The sequence below is a fragment of the Hetaerina americana genome, unplaced genomic scaffold (genome assembly GCF_022747635.1).
Source record: "Hetaerina americana unplaced genomic scaffold, ioHetAmer1.1.p SCAF_7, whole genome shotgun sequence".
Classification (NCBI taxonomy): domain Eukaryota; kingdom Metazoa; phylum Arthropoda; class Insecta; order Odonata; family Calopterygidae; genus Hetaerina; species Hetaerina americana.
The window spans coordinates 28,721,231-28,735,438 of NW_027287316.1; the positions used below are offsets into that span (position 1 = coordinate 28,721,231).

The following is a 14,208-nucleotide window of genomic DNA, read 5'->3' on the forward strand; positions in this document are numbered from 1 at the left end:
GTCTTGGGCGGATCCATAGGCAATGTTCAAGTCCTCCGCTATTTCTCTGATGGTTAATTTGCGGTTATTGACCAACATTTCTTTTACTTTATCAATTTTTTCACCGACTTTCGATGTCGATGGTCTGCCACTGCGTTCATCATCTTCGATTGACTCACGACCGCTCGTGCCACTGGTAAACGACCGTTTTTTTTTAGAGAATCGTTGCCGAAACACTTTTCCAACATTTCCAACGTCCGTGCGCCACTAAATCCGTTTTTTACGCAAAATTTAATACAAGTTCGTTGTTGCAAATTTAAATCCATTTCTGAAATTGTAAAAAATCGCCAACACACACAGAGATAGATGTACTCTTGGCTACGTAACTTTTGCAAATGTCAAGTTATGACACTAAGATTTAAAGGGAATATCAACAACAGATGTACCAATTTAACAAAAAAAAAACAGAACTCAAATCGGAACGATGGGAGCGCCACACGGTGGTTATTCCGGGAACTTTTTGATCAAGGTAGTATATAACAAAATGGTTTTTAATTTATGTCCTAAAGCCTACATTTAGGGTTTGATTTCCATGAATTATTAACAGTTTGAATTCTTAGATGATATTATTGATGATCAATTGTCTACTGAGGGAGCAATTTAAACCTCTACTTCTCCATCCTCACAGGTGTGAAAACGGTGTTTTTAAAGATTTGGGAGAAACATGAAGGCATATTTGATTGGCTTCCTCCTAGGCTTCTGTTTCCTTCTGCCAGTCCAAGTCAGTGCTGGGACAAGATTTTTCAATCTTGACCAAATAGATGATGGAGGTAATTGCTACAAATAATTAATATTTTGAACTAAAAAGATAAATAAATGCTCCTTTATAATAAATATACTACATTATATATTTCCTATTAAATTCTGGCCTTCTTCTCTGAACTTATTTAAGAAAAAACGTAATATCTACTTTAAATCTCAAATGTTACCTCTATTATATGCCAAACAACATGGAGACGTAATCATGTCAATATAATTTATTTTACTTTTTATATTTGCCAATATATTGATTGCTCTCAGAAATTTAAAAATTTATAATCATCGAGAAAATCCTGTAATCTCTTTCCCTGGTCTGTCTCTCTCTGTTATCCAAAGAGGAAAACTAATTCTCCTTATTTCCATAGCCATGTGTATAAAATTCCCAGCCTTTTTCCATTTATTACCACTATCAGTACCTCTCAATATCTGCCACATCCACTTGTCCTACCTTCTTTTATTTTATCCCAACAACCTTCTCTCTTCTCCTATCATACCTAGAAATTTGTTCAGGTATTTTCATTACCACCCATTTTATTTTTTTCCATTTTTCTCCCATTTAACATCTTGAAAGACTTTCTGTATATGCTCACCATCTTACCTAAATGACTACATTTCTGAGCCATACAACACTATGCGCGATTAAAAATTTTTCTATGTTCTTTTCTATGTATCATAAATTGAAGTGTCTGTCATCACAGCATATCTCTTTGTAAATGCCTCTTTGCCCAACACAATCCTTATTTTAATGTCCCCACCACTCTGCCTGCACTCACTCAAAACACTTTCAAAATAGGTGAACTGGGTTTGTTTTTGCCCTTCAACTTTAATGTTTATCTTAGACTTTCTATTCTTTCATAATCATGATGATGATAACATCTCTCTTCCTACAACATACCTAGACCTTTATCATCTACACCTTTATCAATTGTTTTCCTTCTTGTCCATTTTATTTTCTCAATTTATTTCATATTATTACGAACATTAATACCATCACTTAAAAAGTTCTTTAATGATAAATTTTATAACATTCATGGTTTCATTCCATTCACAATTGCTTAGTAGCTTAAAAGCAATAACTGAATGGCCAATAATCCCATAGTTTCCTATTTACTCTTGTATTTGTCTGCCTTCACAGATACTTAAGTGCTATCATGCACCACTATTCCTCCCGTCAAATTTTGTCACAATCTGCTCTTTCCATAATGTAATGGATAAGCTCCATGATAAATTGAGAGTTGGACTCCTTCACAAATAGAATTTTAAATATATTTTAATTAATTAAAGTGCTCTTAAAAAATTAAATTAAAATTTAAACAAATCCATGTCCCATTAAAAATATCTAGAAATTAGAGGAAGCATTTTAGTGCTATGATGTACAGCTAGCTACCATGAGTTCGTTTCATCGCCAGAGGACTGCATTGTGTGTATAACCCAAACATTAACAAGGTTGGTGTCTGAATAATATATGACTTATGGTTTTTACTTCAAATGCAGGGCATTAACAAAAGAATATTTCAAGATAAAACAATCATCCAAGGGAGAATAAGTTTTGCCTGGGACAGGGGAGGGTAACACTAGAATGGCTCAAGAACAACAAGCCTGATTTATTAACCTTTTCAGCATAGCCTCTGTTTGGCTATTATTTTTAGAATAAATATTCACTCTTAAATTTGAGTGATGCTGGCTAGGCAAGGGTAATGTGTAGGAAATACCATTGTCTTAAATCCTCTTTCACTTTGGGTCACATTATATATTTTTATTTCCAGATCCAGGGACTCCAGGAGCTAAATGTGACAGCGAAGGCTCATGTGATTACCATCTCCATGCTATATGTGACACATCAACATCTATGTGCATATGCTATGATGGATATGTGCTAGAGGGGAACAAATGTGTACCAGGTAAGTACAGTCATAAAATATAAAATATAGAATAGATTAAGTTCATTGTAGAATTATATTTACTCAACAATGATTTTACATAAAATAAAATGCAATCAAAAATTGATGTTAGAATTTCTTGCTTAAAAATAATCTCTACCTGTAAATGGTTCAATTATTTCTATTCGGACATGGGGAACATTGCATCTCTTTCCTACCAGTTATCCAAATGAATATAACTTATCCCATCCTCCCTCTATCCCCTCTCCTTCCTTACATCACCAAACACTCAGATTCCTCTCCACTTCCCGGCAATCAGTTGTGTATTCATTTGATGACCATACTTTGTCTGAGGAAGATAACTTTACCATATTAACAAAAAAATTAAGATGACCCTCCAAAGGGACAGAAAAAGTATCATAGTTTTAGGACTATGGTATAAAAGAATATCAGCCATATTACTCCACTTGATTTCTAGATAATTGTGTGAAAATACATTTCAACTAAGGCTAGATCTTATGCTATTCAAAATTCAGACTTCAATTAAAAGGGGGACATGTAGCAAGAGTGGTACAGAGCACCCTGGGACTATTTCCATTATCATTTATTGGTGTGCTTCATAGCAATGTTCTTAGGTGAATGAAAGGCAAGAAAAAGAAATGAGAAATCAAGATTTATATCACTTCAGATGGTGGTGGTAGTCCAGTGGATAGTTTACTGGGCCACTAAACTGAATCTGTAGCTGAGGGTGTTGGTTCAATTCCCTAGGGTGCCTCTGGAGAAACCTTATCTTCAAACATGCTTCATGATTTTTGACCACCAGATCTTCCTGGGTAGTCATAGGTGGCACTGGGAAAGGAACTAGCCCCCCTACCTTGAAATGTGAATTATACACACTGCTGAGCTTATGTGTTCTCTACTCTAACCTATCAAACCAATTTTGTGGTTTGATAACTGAGGTGGATGAATTGGAAAACCTATTAGGATAATTTAGCTTACTCATCAGTACAAAATATATTTTTATTGAGTGAATATGGCATCACTGGAATTAATGGTAAGCCCTGAGACATGGTTAAAATTATTCATTTTGATGGAAAACATTTGTTAATTTTCCACACTTCTTCATAGTAATATTTTAAAGATTTTGACCATTTCCTAATGTTTTCAAATGAGAGGCATGATATGAGCTGATAGGAGAACTATAATGCATGAAAATTTTCTCCATAAAACAATATTATATGTTTCTAACACTCGTCTATGATTCCTATGCACCTATGCACCCAGAATAGAGATATTATTATTTGGACAACATATATTCATTGAAAACCTTAAGTGGCAGGAAGAGGAAGGCAGGTTCCCTTATATTATGTTAATGTGTGAAACCTAGATGCTGTGCAGGTCTTAATATTGTGTGCTAGCTCTGCACTCTCCTATCAAATAAAACCAACATTCCATTTTGCTGCTGTTTGTTAGCTAGCTGACTGTATGACAATATTCAAATCTGGCTTTTTCATCAACAAGGATACCATTATTCCTCTTTCATCTATCCTCAATCTAAAATGGTGAAAAAACATAAACTCATAAACTGCATAGTAAAGAGTGAGACGGTATTAATATTCTGCCACAGCGGAATTCTTTCAGGTTTTTAATTGATTAATGGTAACATCACAGATCATGATGGTGTTCCAGGATCACCCTGCAACCAAACATGCAACCTCATTTTTTATATGACATGCAACCTCACAAGACACAAATGCAACTGTGAACATGGATATGAGCAAATGGGAAATAAATGCATATTCAGTGAGTAGGGAAATGTAATGAACATTATAAGTAAAGCCAGGGTACTGATGTGTTTGATCCCAAGTATCATATTTCCATCCTGCAAGCTCTGCTATTTACATATCCTCAGGCCAAATGTGATTCCGGTAAATCTGAAATTCTAATTTTCAATCCATCTCTTGATTTCCAAAGATACAAGTGCATCCTTCATATCCTTGATTGAATTACACTAAAAAGGTCCCTTATGATGTATAGATAGATTTATTTGCCATAGAATAATACATAATTGTATGGACTTTGTTGAGATTCAATTACATTTATAGGTGCATTAACATGTACACAATTCATAGGAATAATAATGTACATGAAATATGCGAGTATCAAAGATTTAAAAAACAGATTACCCTGCATTGGCTCTTTTGATGTACTCTTGGACACTATAAAAAACATTATTTACAAAGAAATCTTTTCACATTTTCTTGAATTTATTTTCTCAGGAAGTATTTCTTTAAACTCTTCAGGAAGCCAATTAAACAATTATGTTGAACACCTACAAAAATTCAGACCTTACCTAGCTATACAGAATTCAGAATATAAATATTAAAAATAGGAAGCAATGTTGGCATGTAGATATGTTCCTTCCATTTTTAACCAATATGAAGGATTAATCTGCCACAGCAGAATTATTTCAGGGTGCATTTTATTTGGTAATTGGTAATATTTTTTCTTTTTGTCAACAGATAATGATGGTATTCCAGGGTCCTTCTGCAACCATACATGCAACCACACCCTTCATACCACATGCAATCTCACAAGCAACACATGCAACTGCGAAGAGGGATATCAGCAAATGGAGAATGAATGTATACCAGGTGAGTTGGGAAATGTAATTCCATGATTTTTTGACCTTGATCTAAGTTGCTGAGGAAATATCAACTCATTTATTGTGTAGTACAAATTAGGTAGGCATTATCATTCTGCCACTTCAGAATTCTTTCAGGATGCATTTTGTTTGGTAATTGGTAATATTTTTTTTGTCCACAGGTAATGATGGTATTCCAGGGTCCTTCTGCAACCATACATGTAACTACACCCTTCATACCACATGCAATCTCACAAGCAACATATGCAACTGTGAAGAGGGATATCAGGAAATGGGGAATGAATGTATACCAGGTGAGTTGGGAAATGTAATTAACATTAAAGTATAGCCAGTGCACTTATGCATTTTAACCTAAGTATCGCATTTCCCTTCTGAAAGCTATATTATACACTGTATAGGTATTCAGTGCACCTGACATTCAAATACTCAAATCCTGTTTTCATGCAGTGACAGAGACAAAATACCCCTGAGTTCTTGAGAGCCAACCTTGAAATTCTTGATTGAAATGCACCAGAAGGGCTCCTTACCTATACATGACAAAATGTCATACAAATGGAAGAACCAAATTATTTTTACATGCCACAATCTGTGAAATTTGGTGATAATTTGATTCGAACATTAAATATAAAATTTTTGACATAACAAAACTTAAAATAAAAATTCAAAAACAAGTCAAAACATAAAATTGCTCCATTATTTTTTAATTATGGAATTTTGATTTAGTATAAGAAATAAGAGCTATAGATTTTGAATGGTATAATTCCCAGAATGAAATAATTCATAATTCAATTGCATCTAAAAATAAAAACAAGACCATGCTTTCAATTTCCAGTATAAGTATCATCATCGCCATCAAGATCATTAGTTCAACAAATTTTTTTTGTATTTCTAATGTCTTTATCAGAATGGAATCAGGGTCAGATGACAAACCACAAACAATCAGGCCTACCTGATTGTTTGTCAAAATTTGTTTCTTTCAAAATACTTTTAAAATATCAATTAGTAACAATTTCCCAGGTAAATTCATGCAAATTATTATGTTTCCATTTCATAAGGAAACTGGCAGAATGTTCACACAGCTGAGAACATGTGACAAATGGTAAACTGGTGCTTCATATGATTTCATTTCAGTGGGTACTTGGAAAGTTATACACCTAATGTTCATGCATCATGAGTGATTCCTATGATTTAATATAAAATATGGAAGCTTTTAAATCTGGTTAAAACAACAGGGAACCAGAGAAATAATGCAAAATTTCAATACAAATCATACATACATATAAAAAATTATACAAAAATTCCTAAAGTGGGACTAATATGGTAATTGAAGTGAGTATTTATTTAATGCTTCAATTTTCAATCTTTTAATTAGGACTGTGATTTTAAAAATGATTCTTTCAATTTTTATTTCACATTTTTTGTGATACCAGAATTTTTTTGTAATGCAAGAATTCAATATTTGGGCACATCAGAGAAATAAAAAAGAACATAAACACAGTGGTCAACCTGAAGGCCGGTTTGGTTAGGTAATAGTAGAATTCACCTAGTATTAAACCTAATGGCATATGAAATTCACACATCAGGGGAGGGGTGTTCCTTTCCCTGTGCCGGTTATGGTTTCCAAGGATGATATGGTACCTGAAAAATCGCTCAGCTTGGATGGAGCTGAGGGTGCCCAGAGAGAGTTTCGTAGGAATCAAACCTGAGCTCTTCAGTCAGTAGTCCAATGCTCTACCCCTAGACTACTGTGACCCACATCAGAGAAACAACTAAGTTAATTAGTATCATTCTTAAGCATAGAATTCTTTATGGCTGTCAATATACTTATGTCTTCCTCCTAATTCAGTAAGAATATGTTACATAATAAATTGCATGATAAAACTTGGGTGACCTTCATATTCCATTCAAACAAAATTTTTTTTCATCTCCAAATTCTTTGGTTTTTCGTAATACATTTAATTTCTATCTTCAGATAGTGCCGGAGCCCCAGGAACCAATTGTAGCTATGAGTGCAACCACTACCTTCATACAATATGCAATTTAACAAGCCACATATGCACCTGTGAGGAAGGTTATGAGCAGATGGGAGATGAATGCAAAGCAGGTGAGTTGGAAAAATATAATGAAAATTGTAAGTAAAAGCTTATGAAATTTTTATACGAGGGTCATCCGGAAAGTAGTACCCGTTCGTGAAATAAAGACACAAAAGTAAATATTAACAAACATAAAAAATTTTATTTGAAAGAGGATACTTTAAACTACTTCTCAACATAATCTCCAAGCAAATTAAGGCATTTGTCATAACGTGTGACAAGTTTCTGTATTCCTGCTGCATAGTCCTTCGCCGCCAGCTCATTGAGATACGCGAGGGACCCATCTTGCACAAATTTTTGCATAATGCAGATGGTGTTTAACAATTTCATGAACAATTGTTCGAGAAACATTGGGAAAATGCTCACAGATGTCATCAATTGTGACGCGCCGATCGTTCCTCACGAATTCGTCAACTGAGCTCACCAGTTGGTCTGTAATGACAGACGGTCTCCCCGAACGCTCATCGTCGTGTGTGTTCCCCCTCCCCATGTTGAAGTTGCGACACCACCGCCGAACAGACGACTCGTCCATTACATTGTCTCCATACACCTCCTTTAATTGGCGATGAATATCACATGGGCGAACGTTTCTTGCATTGAGGAATTTAATCACTGCCCTCACTTCACAACTGGCGGCGTTCTCAATTTTTTTAAACATTGTAAACAATCACAGAAACAACACAGGCAATGCTAGCGTCACGCAACTTGGCTCAGAGAAGGCAGACAAGCCACTGAAGCTATCTGACCTCGTCCAGCGGCTACTCGCGTCGTCAGCACTTCATGCGGCACGAACGGGTACTACTTTCCGGATGACCCTTGTATATATAGAAGAACTTAAATATATAGAAGAACTTTTCTCTCCACAAAGTTCTTCTATATATTTCTATTGCTTGTGTATGATTCCAGTACACCTAAAAAGAATTTTCCATTCTTAATTTTTATCATTGACAATGATGAATTGCCTCAATAAACCAAAACCCATCCTGGAAATACTTGATTAAATCACACCAAAACGGTCCCTTACCATTACAAGATATTACGTTATACACTCGTACATGGAAGAATTCAGACCTTACCTAGCTTTGCAGAATGTAGAATGTAAAAATTACAAATAGAGAATAACGATGAAATGAAAATTCATTCCTTTAATTTTTTAATTAATATTAAGGTTTAAAGAATACTAGGCTCTATATTGTACTTTGTACAGCTGGGCACCAAGTGTACGTGTCTCATGATTGATTTTAGCGTCAATGTTTAACATTTAAATTGAATAAATCTGATGCTGTTAAAAGCAAGAGGATCCCTGAGAAATATTTTGAAATTTACATACACACCCTACACCAACACAAATGGAACAAATGTACCCAAATCCATCAGATAGCATCAAGAAATAGAAAAGGCAAGTTTTCACATGTTTTGGATCAAAGAAAACACCAAAAAATGGGCAATCAACTGAAAACCTGGGTAATTAAGTGTAATACCTCAATAATATTTGGCCCAAATGATAAAATATTTTTCAAAATCTATTTGGGAGGTCATACCGCCAGACTGATATGTATATATCCATTATTGATCATTGGAAAAAATGAAAAACAATCAGAATTATTTTGCTTGAGCTGTGTTCTATCATGGAATTTGAGCAGTTGATCATGTAAGAGACAAAGCTGCTGGCAATGTTGCAGTATTGCAGTGTCGATCTGGGTGGATGGTACTTATTAGAAACCTTTACGTGAATTAGATACAATAAGGGAGGGTATCAGAAAGAGAATAAGGATGGAAAGTAATAAAAAAGGGGAGCAAGGCAGTGTCTCATGTTTGCTCCCTTGAGGGAAATTTAATTTTAATGCCAAAGAAATGTTGAGGGTGGAATTCTTAGGATAAACAAGGTTATGAAATCAGTAATATTTTCTAATTCAAATAAATATGGGAAATGCCATGATAGTTGCTTTAACAGAGTCATCCACTGATGGGTACTGAAATTCAGGTGAAAGTGTAAAAATCATACACCTTGACTGGGATTCACACTCAGACACCTTGCTATCTTGCATTTAGTAATTAATTGCATTAAAATTTGGACCATTGATGAATCATGCTTTACTTTTCAACTCACAGGACTTCACAGCAACTGCACAGGTTATAATAACTCCTGTTTTGATGAGTTTGCCACATGTGAAGACAACACATGTGTCTGTATGCAGAATTACACTGAAAAGGAAGGAAAATGTGCAGCCGGTAAGTTAACAGAGGAGCATGCACACTTTCTAGTTTACATTATTTTGAATTTTGCCACAATTCCTGGTCTATGCCTTGTATGGAAAATCTCTCTGGGCACCGACAGCTCCACCCAAGCTATGTGATTTTTCCGGTACCAGATCTTCCTGGGAAACCATAACCGGCACAGGGAAAGGAACTGGCCCCCCTACCCTGATGTGTGAATTTCACATGCCGCTGGGCTTAGTATTTGGTGAAATCTACCATCCCCTACCAAACCGACCTTCGGGTTGATCACTGTGTTTATGATATCTTTCAGCATTTTTATCCTTTTATAATATCATTCAATATAGTCCTTCTATGAGTTTCCTGTGTCTGTATTTTCCATCAATATAGTTTCATTTGCATCTATGATATTATTGGCCTTTGTTTTTCTCTATCTTATTTGATTTTTTATATTTGATCTTTTGGTGCTGACTTTTTTCTTATAATCATCAATTTTTTCACAACAGTTTTCAATTCAATTTTCCTTAAATTTATTTGACTCTCAAATGAATTGTTTCCATAAGTTATTTTATTGAGCCTTTTCATCCTCATTTCTTGCATTTTTGTATTTTATCCTTCTTTAATTAACTATCTTACCCGTAAGGCTTTCGAAAATCCCTGGGTATTGCTTCTCTTCTGAGCGAATTGCCCAACTTGGCTAATTCTATAATTGCCTTATTCAGATCAGTCCATCTTCCTTCTGTACTGTTCTCTTTCCCTCTCTCAAATTTTTTTTGACAGCCATGCTGAAATTTTCTCGAGCATATTTTTCCTCTAAAGCTTATGTGTTCCTCTTCATTTTTATTATCTGTATCCTCTTGTATCGCAGAGAGTTACCCATGACAACAACAATGAGGCCTTACTCACACACTTATCCCAGCATCTCTTCCACTTTTCAAAACAATCAGCAAAGTCCTTTTTCATAGTGGTCATCAGCTGCCTTGTCGCATTCTCCTTTATCTCATCAACTGTCAATTGACCAATCTCCAGCTAAGTATGACCCTTTTTAGAAAACCTGGGCCATCATTTATGGTTCAGATCAAGTCACCTGCAACTGCAGCACGAAATTCTTGGCATCGAAGAGATAAAAGAGGATAAGGCAGCTGGAGACCATTCTGAGAAAAGACTTTGCCGATGGTTTTGAAAAGTGGAAGAGCTGCTGGAATAAGTGTTAAGGCTATTTTTCTCAAAAGACTGGCTGGATCCTTTCCAGCCACCTCGTATATTCTTACCAGGGTAGCTTTTGCACTGTTTGACTAAATTCTTATGCATCTTTCTGGCCAGGATGTAGCCGATTAGATATTTGGCTCTGTCTCAAGGCATCTTCCACAGATATCTTCATGCCAAATTTGTTCGAACAGCGTATAAGTCACACTCATATTCTTGTCATTGCAGAACTCTACTAGTACATCTAAATTTGGATTTTTCAGCAGCAGTCAGGACTGCCTCAGGCTGATTCAGTCTTTACCTTCTTCAATCACTACATTCCAGTTGCTCATTGTGATTAGATTCTCTTTTCCTCTCACATAGTTGAAGATTTTATTCTGCTCTTCATTAACTTCATCTATTTCCTCTTTTCTGTGCCCATATGACAGCATATACATCTACACTATCAGTGTATTCATGAGGTCTCCTTAGTTGATCATCAGGATCCTCTTGTTAAACTACCAACATGCTTTTACTCTTTTCCCTCATTCTTTCTTCATTATAATGCCCACACCTACTATATCCTGAGGATATCACTCTTTATCCATTACTTCAGAAATAATCTACCCCAGCCCATTTTATTTCACTAATATGTAATAGATCTAGCTCCAAACTAGCCTCATTATCTTTTAGTTTTCCAGCTTGACAACAACTCCTACCAGCCTCACATGATCTTGACTTTTGGCAAGAATCCTTGATGAAATGGAGATCTTTTGTACTACATATCATGTTTAATTTCTAAACTAGGCCCTTAGGCATAGGATCCCGAATGTTCTAACCAACATGAAATAACACCACCTCTCCTCAGATTGAGTAGTTTCAGGAATGGTGTATAGGAATTCGAACATAATAAAGAAAATATAATAATAATTTTCCACTAGATAAGTTTAATAATGCAATTTTTTCCACTATCTTTTCTGTATTACCTCTACTCAGCTTTTTCATTTGAAAGTAGCCTCAACATTCATTAAATAGGCACTACAAGTTCCTTAATGTAGCTCTGAAATGCCCCTAAAATAATAATACCTATCATGATCCTACGCCAGAACTGGACTGGTTAATTTGCACCGTGAAAATTTTTAACATTTGAAGCTCCATATCTTCCCGAATTTATTTCTGCAGTCCTTCTGGGGCAATAGTTTTGCCTGCCTTCAAGTCAGAATTGGACAATTCTGACCTGAAGATGTTGAATGCAATGCCGGGAAAATTGTCATCACAGAAAGATTGACCTTTGCCAAAGAAGTCGAGGGAGATGTAGATTTTACACAATATCTCATTGTGAAAGCCATCACAAGGAAATTAAAATAAGATCATGTTTTCATGCGGTTTCATCATGTTTCAAGTGCCTGAATGCTTTTTGTTTCAGCATTGGGATGGGAATGCACACCATCTTCAGGGTGTGAGGACCCATTGGCAGAGTGCAGGCTGACTGAATATGGGGTGTACATATGCCAGTGCCCCAAGGGCTATGAGAGCAATGGGGAGGAATGCAAGAGACATGTGATTCATATGCACATTCATGAGGTGATAGATAAAGATATTATAATTGAATCTTGAAGTCAAGGAAGTTCACCTCCTCACACACAAAACTGTAAAAAAAGTCCTTGTTTCAAGAGCTAAAGCAATAAAGCACAAGATTGGACTTATATCCTATTACTTATTTTCTCAGGTGCAATGAAAGTAAATATTACTAATAAATGTCTGTAGCACACTATTCAATGAAGTTTTACTTTACCAGGGTTTTTTCCTCAGGCTGAGTATCTCCGTTCTTGAAAACTTGGAAAAGCAATGGTTTTAGTCGGAAAAACTTTAAATTACAGAGAATCGACATGTTTTTGGCAAATTAAGTACCCATATGATAAAATGGTATTTTCACTGTCCCATCATAATACATCATCATCTACTTTATAATATCCTACTCAAATAAAATTAACCCTAAGAAAATATACTCCTTTTGTTTTCTAACTTACGCTAAAGAGCAGAAATTGAATACAGTGAAGTAATACTTTTAAAAAGACCATTATTGCTGCCTATGTGTGGCAAACTGCAATGACCTTAAATGTTCACATTAAAAGGAAAGAACTTTTTAGGATGTGAGAATGCTTTTATATCAATCATGAAGTTAGATGATGTTTGGTAAAAAATAGCACTCCGAACAGCACCATTTTACTGTCAGTGCGGTTCACCTGATGCCAGGTATGAATGCAGGTACGTGGTATTAACACAAATACTACACTAGAACAAATGCATACATGAAGTTGAATTCCTATACTTTTTAGTGATTTCTAAATTTAAATTCAATAGGGTACCTTGGTATGGAAGTTGTTCTGTCTTGTGTGCATGCCTCTAAATAATTATTTCCAGACTCAAGTATTTGATATACATCTCGCTTATTGAAATAATTGGTGTAATATTTAAGTCCAGGTACTCAGTGCCCATCGATACCCAGGACATTATTGGATGCATTTGGTTGAAAATATATGAGTATGATTCAATCAATAATCATTATCATCTAAGATGTAATGTTGAGACTTCCCTCAACACCTAGCCTCACGAGGCATGACCATATATTTCTCAGGAGGAGGTGCTTAGGGAAGAGTCATCCCTTCTATACACAGGTTGCCCAAAGAGTCCTCAGTATTTGTGGAAGTATTGCTAGTTTCCATTGCAGTTTCAACACTAGCAATTCTTATTTCTATGCAGTCAAGACTGGAATTAATGACTTTTAGCTGCTTAGACATATCTTGAAGTGATGATGAAAATAGAAATGTAATGAGAAATACATATTAAGGAACAAATTGTATAGCAGAAAATGTGTATGATTAATGAACCAAACAATGCCATGCATAGGAAAGTACTTAATATCAAAGACATCGAAGCAAAACTCATATCACAGAATATGAGTGCAGCCAGGAAATTGAGTCGAAGTGGAAATTTAATGTTCACATTATTGGACATTTTGTACGGTGAGTAGTAAAAATGAATAGTCAAAATTGACATCTACAACAGATGAAGTTAACTAGTGATAACGAGGCAAAATGAACATATAATACTTAATCTGCTTCAGCATCAAAGTTCACAGAAGGGAAAATATTGACTCACATGGGGAACATTTTCTCTTTTAATGCATTTTAACTCACATATATATATATATATATATATATATATATATATATATATATATATATATATATATATATATATATATATATATATATATATATATATATATATATATATATATAGATATATATATATATATATATTCAAACACGAAATCCCGCCAAACGGCGAATTAATACTCATATAT

At 35.0% G+C, this 14,208-nt stretch overlaps 1 protein-coding gene across 1 annotated transcript; it reads left to right on the plus strand.

Annotated features, from left to right (window-relative positions):
• Positions 1–703: 703 nt before the first annotated feature.
• LOC139696600 (multiple epidermal growth factor-like domains protein 10) lies at positions 704–12,455 on the plus strand. The gene is made up of 7 exons (XM_071595406.1): positions 704–809; positions 2,565–2,699; positions 5,201–5,332; positions 5,505–5,636; positions 7,316–7,447; positions 9,549–9,668; positions 12,265–12,455. Exons 1-7 carry the CDS (start codon positions 704–706, stop codon positions 12,453–12,455), a joined length of 948 nt encoding a protein of 315 aa, XP_071451507.1.
• The last annotated feature ends 1,753 nt before the right edge of the window (positions 12,456–14,208 follow it).